At 36.7% G+C, this 21,501-nt stretch overlaps 1 protein-coding gene across 1 annotated transcript in view; it reads left to right on the forward strand.

The window, feature by feature from the left end:
* LOC106879637 (uncharacterized) overlaps positions 1 to 21,501 on the forward strand; it is a 209,198-nt gene that overhangs the window by 120,784 nt on the left and 66,913 nt on the right. The window contains exons 7-8 of the mRNA XM_089361587.1: positions 8,100 to 8,245; positions 12,917 to 12,968. Coding sequence (XP_089217713.1) covers positions 8,100 to 8,245; positions 12,917 to 12,968 — 198 coding nt within the window. The remainder of the gene's footprint in view (positions 1 to 8,099; positions 8,246 to 12,916; positions 12,969 to 21,501) is intronic.

The following is a 21,501-nucleotide window of genomic DNA, read 5'->3' on the forward strand; positions in this document are numbered from 1 at the left end:
AAGAAAAGGTGATGTAATTGTGAATTGAAATCTGTAAAAAGATAAAAGTATTTTTGCGTGCATATTAAGACATGTTCTGTATTTTTCAATGAAAAAAGTTTCTTTATTTAAACGTTCTTGTAGAGAGATTGTGTCTTTGCACTGGTAGATCGGGAAGACTGTGAAATTTGGTTTGATGTTATCTTCACATTTTCCTATATGTTCACTTAGAGGAATTTGCCGGTACTGCGGGAAATGGATTTGCTCTTTATGTAGAGTGGTTCTCCTTCTCAAGGTCATACTCGTCTGTCCAATATAGTTATGTCCGCAACCACAACAACAAAAAAATGAAAAATCTTGCATCCTTAATTCTTCTACATGGAAAAGGCCTGACAGAAAAAGAAACAGACTACATCACGAACTTCAAATGCAAATCCAGTCTTTTTTACGACCTTCCTAAAATACACAAGAGCAAGATAAATGAAGCCTGCAAACAAACACCAGGCAAATACATAAATATCCAAACACCAGATGACTTAAGTTTCAGGCCTATTGTAGCTGGGCCAGCCTGTGAAATCCACCGCCTAAGCAATTTTCTAGACATCCTACTGAAACCCTTGTTGAAATACATTAAATGTGGCATTAGAGACGATTTAGACATGCTAGAACACCTACCAAAAATAATTAATGAAGAGGTAATATTGGTTACCCTCGATGTTATCAATCTTTACACCAATATCCCACATGTTTATAGAATAAAAGCAATTAAATTCTGGCTGGAAAAGTACCCCGAAGTACTCCCGGAACGCATAAATCAGATCTTTATTATTGAATCTTTAAAATTTATACTTCAGAACAATTATTTTCTATTTGATGACACATACTATCGTCAGAAATGCGGAATTGCGATGAGAACGAAAGCAGCCCCTGTTCTTGCGAACCTAATAATGGGTTATTTTGAATTCACCTTATATGAAGTATCACTTCAGAAATATAGTTACCCATTTTACCTTTACATAAGAGAAAATTGGAAAAGATATCTGGATGACTATTTTATCATTTGGAAGGAGAACATCGACAAACTTTTGGATTTCAAATCAACAGTGAATGATATAAATAGTAACATTCAATTCACAATGGAATATAACAAAGAACAGCTCCCATTTTTAGACATCATGATAAAAAAAGTCAACAATCAAATCATAACTGACATCTATTATAAACCAACTGATTTTAAACAATATCTCCTCTTTAGTTCATGCCACCCGAAACACATCAAAATAAATATCCCTTTCAATTTGGCAAAAAGAAGCGCACAATAGTGTCTGATAGAACAACTCGGGACCTTCGTCTTCAAGACCTCAAAACAACGCTTACTGAAAGACAATATCCACCCTCACTTGTAGTCGAGGGAATTAAACGTGCCAAAAAATTAGACATAAAGACACTAAGAACAACAAAACATACCAACACAACTCATGTCAAAACACTACTATTTATAGCAACACACAACCCCAGAAACAGTGAGGTATTCATCACTATTGTGCAAAATCTTCCTTTACTAACTAGAGATCCAAAAATGAACGACATCCTGAAAACGCACAAACTCATTAAATGCAAAAAGCAACAGAAATCGCTAAAGAGACTACTAACAGTTAAAAATGCGGACGTTCAAACTGTGGAACGTGTCCCAACTTACTTGAAGACTCGGATTTCCTTTTCAAACAAGGACAGAGGTTCACAATTAAAAGTAGCTTCACTTGTGCCTCTGAGAACCTAATTTATGTAATAACCTGCTCGGGTTGCGGACATAACTATATTGGACAGAGGAGTATGACCTTGAGAAGGAGAACCACTCTACATAAAGAGCAAATCCGTTTCCCGCAGTACAGGCAAATTCCTCTCAGTGAACATATAGAAAAATGTGCAGATACCATCAAACCAAATTTCACAGTCTTCCCGTTCTACCAGTGCAAAGACACAATCTCTCCACAAGAACGTTTAAATAAAGAAACATTTTTCATTGAAAAATACAGAACATGTCTTAATATGCACGCATAAATACTTTTATCGTTTTACATATTTCAATTCATGATTTCATCACCTTTTTGTGTGTGTGTGTGTGTGTGTGTGTGTGTGTGTATGTATGTGTGTGTGTATGTATGTGTGTGTGTGTATGCGTATGTGTACACAATATATATTTCCCTCCCTTGGCACAACAACAACAATAATAACGATAACCAATTACCTCCGCTTATTCTCCTACTTGTGAAGCCATTCACTCGTAAATATCATTACACACAAAATGGACAAAACTTTCTTCTTAAGAAAGTACATATTCAAACAAGTAAACCATAATATCATGAATAGCGAAAGCGAAACCGGTCGAATATTAAAAATTATATTAAAACTATGTAAAGTGTGTGTATTTTCGTTTTTTAAAATTTCCTACATATATATTACAACTTACCCCGTGGGGATAATCGAAATTCCTCTTTCTCTGTTACTATATACATATATATATATATATATATATATATATATATATATATATATATATATATATATATATATATATATATATATAGCGAGGGCATGAGAGGAATTGGTATCTAGAAGACCCAAAGCGTGGCAGGTAACGCTAAGTGCTATGGACAGACTATAGGTAAACTCTTGGTTCGATAGTGATGCGAGTGAGGAATCTAATGTAGGTCTTATATTAGCATATGCATTAGACAAAATGAGATAACATAGCCAAGGCTGCGTGGAGTTTTCAGGACATTTATAAGGAAAAAGATATAGATATAGTCTTACAGCTGTTTCTGAGATATTATGGATATCCCTTCTTCAGAGACGATGTGAGATGGTTAAATAGAGGTAAATATTTGAGTTCGAAATAAGGAATTATTATGGAAAAGAGGAGATAGGGAATACAGAGAGAAATAAAAGAATGAAAGTAGAAATAAAATATAAAATATATCAAGATATTCGAGGAAAGTGATGTATAGAAGTGCTAAAAAGGTTTCCTGTACATAGCATGTAAGTTCCAATAGTAGTTCAAGCTTAGTCAGTTCAAAGTATGGAGCCGTGGATTCTGTGTTGCTTATTCGAAAGGGTTTTGTGGTGTGGATGAAAATTTGAGAATGTATTGGTACTATTTGTGGATAGATGGTGGGGAGATGTGTATGATACCTTTAAATTTTACCACAAATCTAAATGCGACCTAAATAACCACACAGCATATATTTAAAGCACCTCTTAGGTAATCCTCAACAACCTTACTTAACTTTCCTTTATCTCCATTTTAATTTTTAATCTTTAATTTTTTAACTCCCCTATCTTACTTTAAGTCATTTAATACTACATATATGGACATGCAAGCGGATACATGTGCGACACAAGCATGTGTGTAAATGTACATTTGTGTATGTATGTATATGTATGTGGATATATGCATGTATATATGTGTGTGTGTGTATGTGTGTGTGTGTGTATGTGTGTGTGTGTGTGTGTATAAATATATGTCTGTGTGTGTGGCTGTGTGTATGTGTATATATGTATACATATGTACGTGTATGCGCGCGTGCGTGTGACTGTGTGTACGTGCGTGCGCACCTTTGCTTATGTATGTGCGTGTGCATGTATGTGTATATATATGCATACGCATATGCGTGTATGAATACATTTACGCATGCGCGTGACCATACATGTATATATATGTGTGTGTATGTATATGTGTATATACATATATATATATCTGTGTGTGTGTGTATGTATGCATATGCACACATGTATATGTACGTGTGCGCGTGTGTACGTATATCATTATACCTTCTTTCCTCCTCTCTGATTCCTGTCTTCACACTAACAATCACGTACGTCTATTTATAGAAATTTGACACCCTTGTTTTCTTCCCTCCTCTTTAAATTTTGCTACTAAAACTACTACTCACTTTGGTATCACCCCAGCTCTATCATATTATCCCCACTCACATATCTCACACTTATTCACTCCTTACTTTCTCATCTCTTCTTATCCCTCCACCACTCCTCTCCCATCCTCCCTTCACATTATCTTGACCACCAACTCCTTTTCTCGCTTCTTTCACCCTTTCTTCACTTTTTCACTCTTTTCACGTCTTTCTCTCTTCTTTCTTTTTTCTATTTTTCTCTCTTTTTTTCTCTCTTTCTTCCTCTCATTTTCACTTCCTGTTTTCATATTCACAAACGCACACACATCAAGTAAACATCAAGTAGTTCTAATCTGTTGTCACTGTCCTGTCCAGGAATGCCTCTGGCAGAGTCTGCTCTGATGCAAGCTTTGGGCCAGGTCTCCCGCGCGCAGGCGCGCACACGTGTGTGTATGTGTGTGTGCATATGAGCAAGTGAGTGAGATTGCATACACACACACACACACACATACATATATATATCTGCACAGACATACATTTACATTTATTAATTGTGCGTATTAACACATACCCTACAGTCTGAGTTTGTATGCTAGGTTCCTCAGCTTTCGCAGCAAATTACATTGAAAACTCAATTGCGATAATTTTTGTTTCTGTGTACACATTCATAACTAATTAATAAATTGCACAAAGCAATTTAATGTTAAGATTCCATATATAAATTAAATTTAATGTTAAGATGCCATATATGAAGAGTTACCACCACTACTACCACTACTACTACTACTACTACTACTACTACTACTACTACTACTACTACTACTACTGCTGCTGCTGCTTTTGCTGTTGCTGCTGTCTACTACTACTACTACTACTACTACTACTACTACTACTACTACTACTACTACTACTACTACTACTGATGCTGATGCTTGTACTACTACTAAACACGTTTTCTTAGCTAATAAATTAATAAATAATCATAAATTGAAACTTTCACACTATACCGTGATAAATTATTTCTGCAATCTGTTGATGATAAGTTTATTATCATTTCATCAGTTATACTATATTACTTACATTAAGGAGGCGAGTTGACAGAATTGTTAGCACGCTGGGCAAAATCTCGTTCGTCCTTATGCTCTGAGCTCAAATTCCACCGAAGTCGGCTTTGCCTTTCATCCGTTCGGAGTCAATAAAATAAGTACCTGCTTTGCACTGGAGTCGATGTAATCGACTTACTCTCTCCACCTCTGAAATTGCTGGCCCTATGCCAAAATTAGAAATCTATAGGAAGGAGTTCCAACCACGTTTCGCGATTCGCTAACTCAACAACTCCTTTATAGGATCCAGTGGCTAAGGACATCAACAGGAGGAACTACGTCTGGTTTCGGCCCCTACTCCTTTAGTGTTTTCCGACGTAGCGGGTACCTCACTTTCGCACTTTCGGAGGTATCTTCAGCTCTGGCGTTGAGGGCGTTTTTTTTTTTTTTTTGGTTGCATCGTCTTCCATACAGTGTCAACAAATGTCAGCGGGCGAATGACCACCCTGCCAAATTTCTCTTTAAATACTCGCCGGTAAGCTCCAGCAGCCAGCTCCAGCAGCCAGCGCCAGCTGTCACGTGACACAATCTAAGCTTCAACAGCCCGCGTCGATCGACTGTCAGGTGACGCAATCTACTGACCAATGGAGAGGAAGAGTACGTAGTTTTGGCCCGCGCCCTCTCTAGCCCTATCACAGAGTCGTGTGAGTTCCAGCTCCAGTAGCCAGAGTCGACTAGCCGTCTCCTGGTACAAGCCTTCGAACTATCGGGTGGGGGAAGGGCAATAAAAGAGCTGGTTCCCTCGGCCCACCTGTCAAGCAGCAACTCTGTGTAAGTCAGCTCCACCTGGCGACGCCATTTCCCAGTCGGTATATTATGGCTTTCGAGCCATTTCGAGTCTTCTCGTTTCAGCCATATATAGAAGCTGGCCTTGTTGACTGCCTCCTATATCCTCCTTATTATTTTCCTCAGTTCTGTGCTCGAAAATGCAAATCTTTTAAATAACGTCGCCATTTTCTTTTCAATGAAGCCTCAAGCCCCCACTGCTAGGTGGTAATACTCGACAGTTCACCCCTGTTCCCCGCACTCTTCGATTAATTTCTCATACCCCCTCTCCTTCCGTTGCTTCGCATTAGCGATGTTCGCTTCCCACAGCACTGTCAGCTCCAGCAAAATTCAAATTTCTCAGTCTGTATTCTATAAGAATGCTGTTGGGTTGTTTTTATGAGTAGACATATTAATAATCTTTCCAAATCCGCGGCCAGCTCCCAGTATCTCTTCCATCTTTCGTCTGTCTTGTATACTTTTTTTGAAGGTCTGGTCTTATGTCCTTTTCCCTCCTTCTGGAAGCATATCTTTCCGCATTTTTCCACTTTTGGGTACTCACCCCTATTATATCCTTCGATCTTCTCCTTGAGTGCTGTGCTTATGACACCGAGGACTTGGTTGTGACGCCATGTGTCTCTGTTTAGTGCTAGCCTGCAGTTTGACAGGGCATACCTTACCGTCACTTTCTCTCCGCATCTATATTCATCAGTTGTTTGTAGGTTCCACCGGACTAAATTGGTCGGTGAAGGCAAAACGTCGAAGGTGGACTTGATTTGAAAGGATGTTCTTGCTTGTTCCCAAGTCCAAAGTTCCTTCCATGATATTCTGCGACTGGCCACATATTCCTCCCATCTCAGGCACTCCCTGTTGACTACATTGCACCAAATGTACATTTCGCCTTTCTTTTTCTCCTTTCTCACTTCGTGTACCTCTGCCTCTTTCATTTCTTTTACACTATTCATGCACAATGGTTTGAAATTTTGCAACCCTAGACAGGCTCTTGTTTCTTGCATCGCTCCGACTATATCGGCATGTCTTAGCTTTCCGATTGCCCTGTTTACTGCTTCTTCCGATTTCTCTTCGTATCTCTGGAGGGTTTTCTCGGATGTTCTGATCTTTCGAATACCTTACCATCATTACTGTCATTACTTTCCTTTCAGCATTACTTTCCTTTCAGCATTACTTTCCTTTCAGCATTACTTTCCTGTCTGATAGTCTTCGACGATTGATGCTATCGGTAGTTGCAGCACGGGTTTTCCATATAGTGCAGCTGTATTCGGCGGTTTTGGAAGACTATGCCATTTTCTGATAAACACACTACATCTTTGTTCCATCCTTTCTATTCTACTCGATTATTTATAACTACATATTGTTTGGATTATCATAAGTTGTACGTTTGCCACATATAATTACCTTCAATTCAACATTTTTACATACTGAAATATTACAACCAACGAAAAGACTCACTAAGGATTGACATTTTTTTTAAATGCCAAGAGCGAATTGCAAGCGTATAAGACCCTTAACAAGGCACATTTGTGCTAACAAAAATAATGAATCTTTAATTTCACAAATTCATATGACAACTTATGTTAAATTATTGTTTTGGTCTAAAGATTCAAATTGCTTTTTTATAAAGATGTTTTAGGAACTTCACCAACGGACAGTTCAAAATTAGAATATGAACAAAATTGTACCTTTAGATGAAGAGGTTTCCAACTCTTCATCAACGTCATCGTTGGACCTCTTTCAAATTATACCATAACATCTAAACACACACACACACACATACAGACACATTGGATAAATGTCGCTTTAGATTCACAATGCCGGAAGAGAAAAATACAGTATTGTCACTACATACGAAATATGTGCAATTCGAGAATACAAAGAGGTTGCAGTACTGAGTGAAGCAACTTCATTTCACATTCACTTCACCAGAATACCTTCGAATAGGTCTATGCCATCTATCTATTTTTTAACCCGGTCTCCAGTTTGAGAATACTTCCTCCTACCAGTCTCGGAGAACCTTTAAAGTGTTGTGGGTACTAATCTTTCACCGTAAGAGTTAAGAAATATCTGTCTTTCTTTCCTCCATCAGATTAGCTACCGCCCTATATCTATCTGTCTAAACATTTATCTATGTAACTCTATCGGAAGAGTATTGAAGCTTAAACCAACAAGGTAATTATTATATAACGGTCATTTTCTTATATTATTCTTTCACATTACTGTAAACCGCACGTAAGTGTACTGCCAGAATGAAAGATAAAGTATCTAATTTGTGATTCGCTTTTAAAATGTCATGTAAAAACTGAAAACAAAATGTATATTTCAGAAAATACTTGAGCTGCTTATCAGGGGGACCGATATCAAATGAATATGCAGGTTGTGCATCTGCTAAAGCAGTACGGAAAGTGATGGAAGAGAAGAATTATCAAATAACCAATCCAAAAGGGACCTGGATATTGAACAAAGAATGCCGTAAGAATATTTTCCTTATCTAAAATAATTATTTCAATTTTTAGAATTTATTATTTGATAAAAAGCTTGTTAAAGTAGATAGTAAGGCTTTCTCGCAAAACGTTCATGGCAATGCCTTTTTCAATGTAGTCTTCAATATGTTCTTGTAATGTCTTCTCTGTCCTCACTAATGTTATATCTTTTGTCTTCTTCCATGCTGTAGTTACTAATTTCTTGAGTGATTTTTGCACTGTCTTTTATATTGTTCTTTCATTCTATTCTTCAATACTCTCTTCAATGTCTTCATTTGTATTTTACTTTTCAGCGTTTTCATCACAACGTCACTGTAATTAATGTGTTCTTTAATCTATTCTTTAATGTTCATATGTTTGTGTTTTCGTCAGTACCTTCTTTAGTATCATCATCAAAGACTCCTTGAAGGTTTTCTTCAATCCCTTATCCAATGCCTTCTTTATTGCTGCAATTATTGCTTTTTTCATTGTCTTCAGTGTCTCTTTTGATATCTTCTCTTATGTCTCCAATGTCCTCTACATCTCAAAGTTTCTTCAGTCTATTATTAGCTGGCTTAACTGTTTTCTTCAATGTCTTATTCAACGCCATCTTCAATGACTCCACTGTCTTCTTTATCTTTTACAATGTTTTTCATTATCATCAAGTTCTACTTCACTGTCGTCATTTGTGTATTTTTAATGCTATATTTATTGTTTTATCAATGTGCTATCAATGGGAATAGCAGCATACAAGCTATCAATGGGAATAGTAGCATACCACACTGGTTAGCTCTGGGAGAGCAAAACTGATCCCCAAATGCAAGACCACACACCTGCCAAAAAACTACCAGCCAACTGCATACCAGGACTTAATACATAGAATATATACAGTATGTTTAAACCTCTTCCTCCAAGACAGTTACGAAAGTAGTAACATCATCACAGCAGAACAAACAGCTGGGAAGGAGGGAGGCTGGGGATGTGCCGAGCAATTGTTAATAAACAAAACTGTAATGTGAGAGGTGCGGAAGCATAGAAGGAAACTAATTTCAATGTGACTGGATTACAAGAAAGTCCTTGACTCTGTCTCCAACTCACGGATGCTATAGACCCTTCAACTTGCTAAATTTCCAGTGAGAATAGTCAATATTATTCAATGGAAATTGACTATGTTATCGTCACTGCGTTTTCAATGTCTTCTCCGCAGTCTTTTTCTTATACTTTCTCTCAGTTTTCTTATATTCTTCAATGTCTTTTTCAGTACATTTTCAATATTTAAAAAAAATATACTTTGTAATTCTTCTTCAATTCTTGTTTCTTTTTCAATGTCACTGTGAAAGTCTTCAATGGCTTTAATGTCTGCTTCAGAGTCTGCATGCTACATTCTTTTTGCAATGTCTTCAATGTATTCTTCACAGTTTTATCTTTATGTCATCATATTTATCTTCATCATTGCCATATACTCTTTGATGCCTTCTTTAATACCTTATGTCATTTTAACATCAGATCCAAGACTTCTTCGATGTTTTGTACAATATCCTCTTCAATGTATACAGCAAAATTATTTCAGTGTCCTGTTTTCAATCTCAGAATTATGGTCAATGTGCTTTTCAGTGGAAACTTCATTTTCTTCTTTGATGTTTTCACAGTCTTCCTCAATGTCGTGTAACGTTTTCTTCAATACCATTTTCACCGTCTTCTTCATTGCCTTCGTCACTGCTTATTCAGTGACTTCTCTACCTAATTCACTGCCTTTTTCAATACTTTGTTCAAAGTCTTTCTCAATATCTTTCCACCACCTTCTTTACTGTCTTGTTCAATGTTTCCAATGTTACCTTTTGTATCATTTTTAAAGATATATTTTCAAATATTTTCTTTTTCGTGACAATATTTCTGTAATGCTTGCTTTAATCTCTTATCGTTCCCTCAATTACTTTTACAATATATTCTTCAGTTTTTCCTTCAATATATATATCTTTTTTTTTTTTTGTGAAGCGGGCGAAATGCTTAGCCGTATTTCGTCTGTCTTTACGTTCTGAGTTCAAATTCCACTGAGGTCGACTTTGCCTTTCATTAAGTACCAGTTGCGTACTGGGGTCTATCTAATCGACTGGCCCCCTCCCCTAAAATTTTGGGCCTTGTGAAGAAAAGAAAAGAATATTTTTTTATGTTATCATGGAAGAAAACTTTAAATCCCTGAAAATTTTTCTTATTCTTTTCTACATCTTTTTCAAAGTCTTATTAAGTATAATATTCAATGACCTCTCCAATTTTATTCTTGACCATTCTTCTGCAAAGTCGTCTTCAATGTGTAGCATAGTTTTTTCTTCAACAGTGTCTTCATTGTATTCTTAAATCTCTTCGTCACTGTTTTCTGCAATAATTATTACAATGTCCTTGTCACCGTCTTCGTGGTATGAGTTTTTATTGTTTTGATCAATGTCCTTCCCCGTTATTTCCCCAAAAACTCAATATCGTCCTCCATATTCTAATGTATTCTGTATTTTCTGTAATCTTCTAATGCCATATTCAATTTCGTCAATGTATTCTTGAATGTATTCGAAAACGTTTCCACTAATTAACAGATTCTTTCGTATGGTACATTGTATTGCGTATATTTAGTTAACTGTCACTACTTTTTATCATCAATCACAATGTAAATACGTCTCGACAATCTCTGCAAGGGAGAAAAAATGGAGATCGTTCCGACCAGTTTTCGTCCTATTTGGGTCAACTTAGCAAGAACATGTCTTTGTCCACTACAAAATTTTACATCGAGTTACTAGAAACAAGTAATTCTCTAAACAGGAATATACGATTTCCTGAAATTGCCATTTACAGGGAGCTAAGTCATTTATTTAATTTTGTTTGAAAAATGTAGACATTAAAAGACAAAAGTATTTACGAAGATAATGAATGGAACATTAGAAAAGATATAGAAAAATACAAAGAGGAGACAATAGAAAATTTATTGAAAGTTCATTAAACAATAAATTAGCGAGAATTCTGAAGAAGTTACTGAAAGCATTGAAGAAAAAGTGTGATGATGACGTTAAAGTTAACTGAAGAGTATACTGAAGATGTCAGATAAAATATTAAATATGAGAATGAAGAAGATTAAATATGAGAATGAAGAAGATCGTAAATGAAGCTGCAAAATTAGATGTCCGATAGATGTCTTCGCAGATTCTTTGTGCCAGTAAATGGAGATTGAATTATTTATGTAAATCAGTTGAATTTTCTTTGAATTTGAGAAGTCAGTGCTTATAATGCCTATATGTACAATATCTATTTGGACACAGACTGCTGTGTACGCAATTCCTGAAGTATCGTTCCAAATAGAATCGATATCTGTTAGAGAGTTCTTCACATTCTACATATGGAAATCTTTTTGCAACAGTGGATTCAAATAGCACAGATTATACGTGGTTGTACATTAGCATGATTTCTTTGTTTTATTCAGTATGTTCTCTGTTTTCTTCAAAGAATTTTCTTTCGCTATCTTTTCCACTGTCTTTTACAATGTTTTCTTCTCTGCCTTATTTAAAATTCTTCACTTACCTCTTTCAATATCTTCTTTCATGATCTCTTTGTAATACCTTTTTCAGTCTCCCCTTGAACATTTTCTTCAATATTCCCTTTATTTTATCTTTTTATCCTCTCTAATTTCTTCTTCTCTTATTTCGTCAATATCATCTGCACTGAATCTTTGAAAGTATTCTTAAAAGTATTCATATAATTATATAATGTCGTTTATTGGCAATTTGTTCTACACTGTCTTCTTCAAAGTCATTACCTGCCAGCACGTAATGAAAGCCGAGTTAGTAGTGGAAACATGTATGTGTACGTGTGTGCGTGTGTGTATGTGTGTGTGTATGTATATATATATATATATATATATATATATATATATATATATATATGTATGTGTGTATGTATGTATGTATGTATGTATGTATGTATGTATGTATGCATGTATATATGTGCAATTAATTCAAATGATTAGAAATTAACTCTTCAAGTTACGGGCCTTAATGCTGCGAAAATGCTTTTAAAATGCGGTTTATCTGCCTTTGCACCCGCATTAGGCAAGAAGTTGAAAATTTCTTTGGCCCATGACACTCCATGGACCCTATGCAATGCATGAGTAAAATTTCATTAAAATCGGTTGTGTGGATCTCGAGTTATAACGACATGACAAACACACAGACGCACATCTTGCGTTTTATAAATATAGAATATGTAAAAAAGCATAAGACGGGCTAACAAAATCGATAGAGAATCGGAATAATTCTTTGTAGTAGTTAATTACATCCCTTCGTCTCCTGTTATCCTTTCCCGAAGTCAAGGAAATAAATATACATTCGAGTACAAGAGTTAATTACGTCAATATACATTTCGCTCTAAATAAGTGGTTTGTGACTATGTTACAAAATGCATTACATAAAAAAAAAGTATCATCTCAATATTTCTAACGATGTTGTTCACCCTGTTATGCTAGCACCACATAAGAAAATCACCCGCATATACGCTCACACCCGTTTTTACATTTTGTCACGTACATAGACATAGGCACACCCACATACTCAAATAGATGCATTGCCATATAAACAAAATATTTTCACGTTTTCTTTTGCTTATTGTCAATTACGACCCTCTTCCTTCTTTCTATATCTTTCAGGTTGTGTAAACATTTGTGCTAAAGAACAGCTTGAATACTGGCCAACCTGTGGGTGAGTATTTCGGGGAATGTGCTATGATACAAATTAACGACCTGCTTTAAGTAATTCATTAACTACTGTATCATCGTTCACACTCCTGCTGCGTTTAACATTTCTATAGCTTCGTCAGAAGAGAAGAATTTATACCCATAAAATAAGAAGCTTCTCTCAGGCTGGTTAAATTTATGCAGATAATATTCAGCTTTAATATTTCTAAAATACGTTAATAGCAAAAATGTGATGGAGTTTCTTAAGGGAAAACCAGTATGACAGGTTTTGAGAGTGAGATCATTCACATGATGGTCAATAGAATAAGCAGTAGAATAAGCAGATGTATGACAGCACGATTGACAAGTATATTGAGTGGGTGAAATTTTGTCAAAACCGGATTAACCGTTTTAACATTTTTGCGAAAAGGAAGCAACAAAGAAACAAAAATCGAAAACGATAAGTGAAAAAAATAATAGAAAATACTTCTTAAGAAAATATTTCTTAAGTAGATAAAAGAAAACAAAACAGACTTTAGCAGCAATACGAAATGAGTGAGAAAGAAAACAAGGCTTCCGTTCCTCAGACATTTTCTTTTACTCTAGAGTGCAAATAAAACCATCGCTCTAACTTTGAAGGAAGACTTTCTCAATACTCATTTACTCTTTTTCTTGTTTCAGTCATTTGACTGCAGCCATACTGTAGCACCACCTTTAGTCGAGCAAATCGACCCCAGGACTTATTCTTTGTAAGCCTACTACTTATTCTATCGGTCTCTTTTGCCAAACCGCTACGTTACGGGGACGTAAACGCACCAGCATCGGTTGTCAAGCGATGTTGGAAGGACAAACACACACATACATACATATATATATATATATATATACTTCTTTAAGTTTCCGTCAACCAAATCCACTCACAAGGCTTTAACGTGCCACGCAGTGTGACTGAACCCGGAACCATGTGGTTGGCTACTTACCACACAGCCACTTTCAATCCGCACATGAAAGTTGAAAATTAGTGATATAATAACTATTCATGTATGAAAATGTTCTAACCGTGGCCATCCTGCCATTTCCTTGGAGATTGCATGTCTATATCATCCAATATGTTATTCATATTGGCTGCAATTTCTAACTGATCAAATGCTCCCTTCTTGATTATGATTGTGTTTATTTTGTAAAATTCGTGAAGGAATGATGTATGGGATGGCAGTTTCATGAATATGAATATGTGCGTATGTTTTCTTTTTTTCAATTCTCGGAAAATCTTCCATTGAAGGAGGAAGCATTTCCGAAAAAGAAATACAGCTCTGTTATGGAAATGTAATAATTGCAAGCTAAACCTTTAAAAAATATCTTGTATACATTCACTATTATACTTACTAAATTAACACACACACACACACACGCATATAGTAACATTTTTCTCCCACTATAACATGGCTGTTCTATAAATAACTGTTACTACATTTTAAACCCAAGAAAACATATTTTCCAGCTGCTTAACGACACCCAACCTGTGTCCGATATATCGTGAGTAAGGGAGCGAATCATTTCTCTCCAGTTTGGCAAGACCAGTAGACCATGGTCGAAAAAGAACGTTACTGTCTAGTATTATTACGACTTATATCCCGTTTAGAGATTTTTGCAAATAGCTATTTTCCTCGTAACGAGATCAGCGGCTGTCTGCCGCTTCTCTGTTTATATATTGTGAGTAGGGACGATTCACTGCCATCTCTAGCAGACATGTGTCCAGTACCGATGAAGGGTAAAGACCCAGAAAACATTGTCTACCGGTCTTGCCAAGCTGGAGGAGAATGATTCGCTCCCATACTCATAGTATATTGGACACAGGTTGTATGTTGTTAACCAGCTGAAAAAGACGTTTTCTTGGAGTTAAAATGTAGTAACATAGTTCTTTATAGAACAGCCGGCAAAAAAAAACATTATCGTTTAGTATTGTTACTACTTCTATCTTGTGTAGAGATTTTAGAACTAGGTACACACACACGCATGCACGCACGCACGCACGCACGCACGCACACACACACATACATACATACATACATACATACATACATACATACATACATACATACATACATACATGCATACATACATACATACATGAAGGTACCTGTAACAAGGAACGTGTTACTAAGGAATACAGAAATCGGGTTAGGAAAATATGGACCTCGGAACTCTTTGCGTTCAATAAAGCAATAGCCCACAATGTGTTTGCAGTACCTGTACTCATACCGACATTCGGGATACTTGACTGGACGATCGATGAAACCCGAGCCCTTGATGTGAAGACCCGAAAAATACTAACGAGCACGAACAACTTTCACATCAATAGCGATGTAGACCGCCTATACCTAAAACGAAATAAAGGAGGGAGGGGCCTAACATCAATTCAGACTGCCTTTGAATGCCGTGTCATATCTCTTCGACATCATCTCATAACCACCAAGTGTCGAAGTGCACCCCTTGATGAAGTTTGCAGACATGAAGTAAATACCATCATGAGATTGGGAAGGCAACTACTTGACAAGCATTCCCTATTCGACAACCCTGAACTCTTACCCAAAGAAATTGCAAGACTCTACCGTAACATAACACCAGAGGAGAGGATGAATGCATTCCAGCGGAAGACCATGCATGGATACGTTTACAGAAAGCTCCAGGGTGATAACAACATTGACAACCAGAGCAGTCTATTGTGGACAAACAATCGGGTCACCAACTCTCACTTTGAAGGGTATGCCTTTGCTATTCAAGAACAAGAAATAGCAACCAAATTCCTAATAAACAAACGGGACAGAGAGGCGGGCAAATCGCCACAATGTAATAATCGATGCAGACTCTGTGGAATCAGTATCGAAGATATCACCCACATCATTAGCAGCTGTCCAAAAATGTCATCACGGTATTACCTACCCATGAGACATGATGGTGTGGCCAAGACACTGTACAATGAAATCCGCCGATAGGATAACCCCGAGGCTAAGGAGATGAAAACCCATAATGAGGTAGAGGCCATTACCACTCACAATATGAAAGAGTATTGGTGGAATGTCCCAATAAAAACCTCAATAAAATGCAGACATAATAGACCGGATATAGTAATCTGGGATAGAGAAGAGAAACTCTGTACAGTAGTAGAAATCAGCTGTCCTGCGGATGTCAACATCCCACTAAAGATTAGAGAAAAAGAGAACAACTCTGCCGAGCTATTGAGAAATTTACAGATACTCCACCCAGACTACAAGTTCAGATTCATACCCGTGATTGTTGGGGCATTGGGATATGTAACGAACTGCCTCAACAAAAACCTGGAAAAATTAGGGTTCTCAAAACCTGAAAGAAAAAGGCTGATTAGAAGACTACAGATTCAAGCCATCAATGGAACTGTAAAGATATGTAAAACTTTCCAAATATTTAGCACATAAATACATATGCATGCATCTAGACATAAAAACGCATCCATAAAACAAACATACAAATCTGCGCATACACTAACACCAAATACTGCACACACACACACATATGCACAAATACCTAGATGATGTTGATAAAAGTTCGAATGAAGGAGCCTTGAAACTATGTTAGAGTCCGGCTCTATCTCTATGGACAAGAAATACAGAAATGAAACTGATTGATAACATACATACATACATACGCACAATAAGAAGCAGCAGCATTTTCACAAATGAAAACATATATGTACGAATTTGTATGCACACACAATTAAGTACAAATGTGTATACACACACACACACATGTATGCATGTGTGTGCATGTGTGTCTGTATGTGTGTGTGTTTTTGTATGTATAGTGTTGACAAACTCAAGAGAGCTGAACAGCAGGTCGCAGAGAAGAATCCCCACTCAGACAAGTGTTTTGACCCTTAACTTCTTACAGTCTAAAGGGGCCAGGCCACAGCCAGGTCATGACTCATAGGTGCCCTTCTGCAGACACTTTTTTGCCACTTTGATATCAGAAACTTGTGCATTTAAACTGTTTGGAGATTTCACATATATATTAATTTATACTGCAAAACCATATAGACATAGAACCAATAGATGTGATCTCTGTTTAGAAGAATTTTACTGGATTTTTACATCCAAGGGTACTATGATAAATTCTAAACAGGAACAAGCATTGACATGCTCGCACATGAGGAAATTTACATTTGCCAAGTATAAATGAATAATTATCATTTATAACAAGGTTTTGAAATGATGGACTAAAAATAATTATCCAATAAGAACTTGAAATGGAGATTGTTGACGTCTAACTTAACGGAGAGCTCTACATTATATAACTCAGAGTAGATAAAAGAAAATCTTTAAACAGCCATATCGAAGGATAAAGACCATGAAGAAACTGCACAGGTTTTATAGTTGAGTTACAATTGTAAGGGTTACTAATCGCTGCAATTGAAACATGTGTTGGTCTATGTAAGGCGGTATATAAATTAAAGAATTAAAGGTAATGCTATGCAACTTCGTTGTAATCCCTATTATTAATATTGTTAATATAGGCATGTGTGGTAAGAAGCTTGCTTCCCTGACAGGAGAGCTAGTTGTTTTTCAGCAGTTGAACGAGATGGACATGAGTCTTTTGGGCTCTGTCTAAGTAAGGATTACAAGGAACATTGAATAACTTGCCGAGGTAGGTCGGTTTTGTCGCTCAGCTGAGCAATAATTTGTATTTTAAAATTCTTTTTCAGCAGGTTGTTGTTCAGCTTGGCGACGTTTTCGCTTGCCTTGGCAGGTTTCTTGTGGTTGTTCGATAAGAACAAATTGTATTAGTTGTTTCTAGTGGGCGTATCCGCTCCACAGCAGTAAAAATTTATTGCTTCGCCTTTTTTTTTTGGCCGAAAAGACTTTGCGTTCGCATTGCGAACGATTTTGTGTGCTTACTGTTTGTGGTAGGTGTATCCGGCCCTCCTCAACAGTAAAAATTATTGTTTGGCATTTTTTGCCGCAGATTTTTATTATCAATTTTTTTGAAAAATTGTGGAAGCCGTTCCAGTTGCAGGATTCCGTTTTCATGTGGCTTGGAGTACTAGTAGCCGGAAAATTGTTCGTTTGAACTGTTGAACTGTGTTCTTTTTTCTTTTTTCTATTTTTGTGTGATTTTTTTCCATCCGAACTATTTTTCTTTCTTCTGTCTTCCGTTCTGTTTTTTTTTTTCTGTGTAACTTTCTGCTAACAGTTGAACAATACAATGAACAATAAGAAAAAAATTCCATCTTGGAGTGGGAATTATGCCCACCCAAGAAATGGATAAGGGAAAAGGGGGAAAGACGGTGGTGTTGAGAACTTACTCCAAGTTACTCGACACCATTACGGTCTTTCCTGAAACGGATATAGAAAACGAATTGGCGGAGCATCTCCCCACCATTAAGTTTATAGCCAGGGGTGCCAAGTATGCAACAATTTGGTTGCTATTTGACACCCCTGAAGTGGCTCGCAAATTTGCGAGCCAGCCCATTGTAGGGCAGTATATCTTGTTTCTCCCCACTTACTCTGGGAAGAAACTGACACGAGCTTGGATCTGTGGGCTGCCACCCGGCATAGAGCCTGAGTGGATAGAAGACACTATCCGCCAGGGGGTGGGTGGTAGCGGATCCAGGCTCATTAATGTTAAAATTCTGCCTTCAGCTAATTGGGTTGGGTCGAAAGCTGTGTTGACCATATGGACCCAATCAGCTTTATATATAAATATATAAAGGCGAATACGTATTTTCTATACCTTGTGGTATTTCATCATGGCCGGTATGACAGACTGTAACAGACTGTAATAGACTGGTTGGTTTTCTGTCTTTTATACCTATTCCTTTGGACAGCAGCAGTATGTGTTTGGCTATTTTTAGAGTTGATGCCAAGTTTATTTTTAGAAATGATGACATTTGATAGATTTTTTGTGTTTTGGTTATAGGGATAAGATCTTTGAACCTCAGTAGGTGTTTGGCTATTTTTAGAAATGATGACATTTGAGAGATTTTTTGTGTTTTAGTTATAGGGATAAGATTTTTAAACCCCAAGTAGGATAAATTTAATCATTGTTTGTTAAGAGTAGGTTTGAATTTCTTAATAAAGTCCTTTTCTTTGCATTTTCTTTCAATTTCATTCCGGTTGTAAAGTTTATGGAATGGAAATATAATAAAAGTTTGATGACCACATGTTGCCAGATGGTTACTCAGTGGTATTTGGCGAACTTCTGGGTTTTTAATCTGTTGTCGATGCACTCGTGAGCGTTCCGATAGTGCATTACCTGTCTGGCCAACGCACAGTTCTTCACAATTAGGGCATTTGATGCAGTAGATTAGATTTCTACTTTTGCAGTTCATGTTCGCATTGGTGAATATTTTCCCTGTTTTTGTGTTCATATATGGGCCGGTATGAATTGGTCGGCATGTACCGCATCGGCTATCATTGCATTTGGATACAGTGAATGCTTGATTTTTGTTGCTGAGGTCAAACCTTGCCTTTGTTAATAGCTTTTTAAAGTTTTTAGGTTGTCTCTTACTGAGAGTTATATTTTGATCTGTAATGATATTTCTCAATTCCTTACTTTGTGCAAGGATCGGTAAGTTCGCTTTGGCGATATTAAAGATGTTCTGGTGGCATGGATTTTGTGTCACTATAAATGGAATGATCTTTTCCTGTGTGTCTCTTCTTTGTGGTGTCCTCAGTTGTTGTATGGATATTTTCGAAGCCCGCTGAATACCATTTTCTATGAGTAGTGATGGGTACTTTTGCTTTAGCAGAAATTCTTTCAGTTCCATCAGGCGCTGATTTCATATATTTATGTGTGCGTATCTTTGTCTGTGTTTGTCCCCCATCACCACCACCATTGCTTGACAATCGATGCTGGTGTGTTTACGTTCCTGCAACTTAGCAGTTCGGCAAAAGAGCACGATAGAATAAGTAGTAGTCCTGAGGTAGAATAAGTAGTAGTCCTAAAGGTGGTGCTCCAGCATGGTCGCAGTCAAATGACTGAAACAAGTAAAAGAATAAATATATATATATATATATATATATATATATATAGTAAAAATTATTTGCCAACATAACGTGGCAGTCCTGGCCAGGACGAATGTTACTGCTTTAGCCTCAGGAAACATCGTCTCCAGCTGGCTATACGACACACTATCTGTGTCCTTATATTTTCGAACAAGGGAGTTTAGCATTCCCACTCAGCGCAAAACAATATCTGTGTCATTTCTCTTCATCAGCACAGAATAACTGCTGATGGCGCTGCTAAATTCTTGTTCGAAATATATAGTTTTCAATGTGATACAAGGGTACTGATCTAATAAAATAGAAAATTATTATTTGTAAATCTCTCAACGAGAGACATTCAGTAACAGTACTCTAGAGTAAAGATTATTTGCCAACATAACAACATAACGTAGCAGTGCTGGTTAGGACGAATGTTACTGCTATTTAGCCCAAGGAAACATCATCTCCAGCTAGCTATACGACACACTATCTGTGTCCTTACACATATATGTGTGTGTGTGTGTTCTTATATATATATATATATATATATACATACATATCTATAAAAATGAGAATGTGTGTGTGTGTGTGTGTGTGTGTGTGTGTGTGTGTGTGTGTGTGTGTGTGTGTGTGTCTCTGTGTGAATCCCTAAAACTCGAGAACTACACAACCAATTTCATTCAAATTTTACACATGCCTTACTTAGGTTGTGTTTTAGTCCGAAATAAGTTTTCACTTCTTGCATAGTTCGAGCCCACAGCAACATCATATCTCCTCCACTATTTAAGTATTACGTGTCAAAAGTGAAACAAAAACACTGTCAAATACTTTCACTTTCAGTATCAAATCTGAAACAATTTTATTTCCATACTGTAATGACAGATTCTTTCACTTTAATGGTTTCATTTCCATACTGAAACTACTACAGTGAAACTATACTCTCACATATATACAGGCATACATACATATGTACATACATACATGCATATATGCATATATATATATCTGCACAAATCTATCCATATACATGTATATATATATATATATATATATATATATATATATAGAGAGAGAGAGAGAGAGAGAGAGAGAGAGAGATGTATATGTATACATGTATACATATAGATGTATATGTACACGTATATGTATAGGTATATATATAGATATGGATCTATATGCATACATGGGAATTTGGAAATTATATTCTATGCATAACGGCCATAACCCCCGGACCTCCTAAATAAAGAGCAAATCTTCGGACTCATACAGTGTGAGACATCGACAACGTAATCTCTGCAGAACTTCCTGATCGAGCTTTAGACAAAGTACTATACGACATAATTAAAGCATAGTGCATGGTCTATGTGGGCGTGGATTGAACATTAACTCACCATGTTTGAAATACAGCGTATGTTCAAAAAAGTGTCCAAGGAAGTTCCTACAACAAACTCAGACAGGTGCTGATGGGTATCCATCATACAGACGGAGAAAACCAAAAGACGGCGGTTTCACAGCAACTATCGGACAGCACGAGGTTGA

This window comes from Octopus bimaculoides, chromosome 13, assembly GCF_046866305.1.
Source record: "Octopus bimaculoides isolate indiv1 chromosome 13, ASM4686630v1, whole genome shotgun sequence".
In the NCBI taxonomy this organism is placed as follows: Eukaryota; Metazoa; Mollusca; class Cephalopoda; order Octopoda; family Octopodidae; genus Octopus; species Octopus bimaculoides.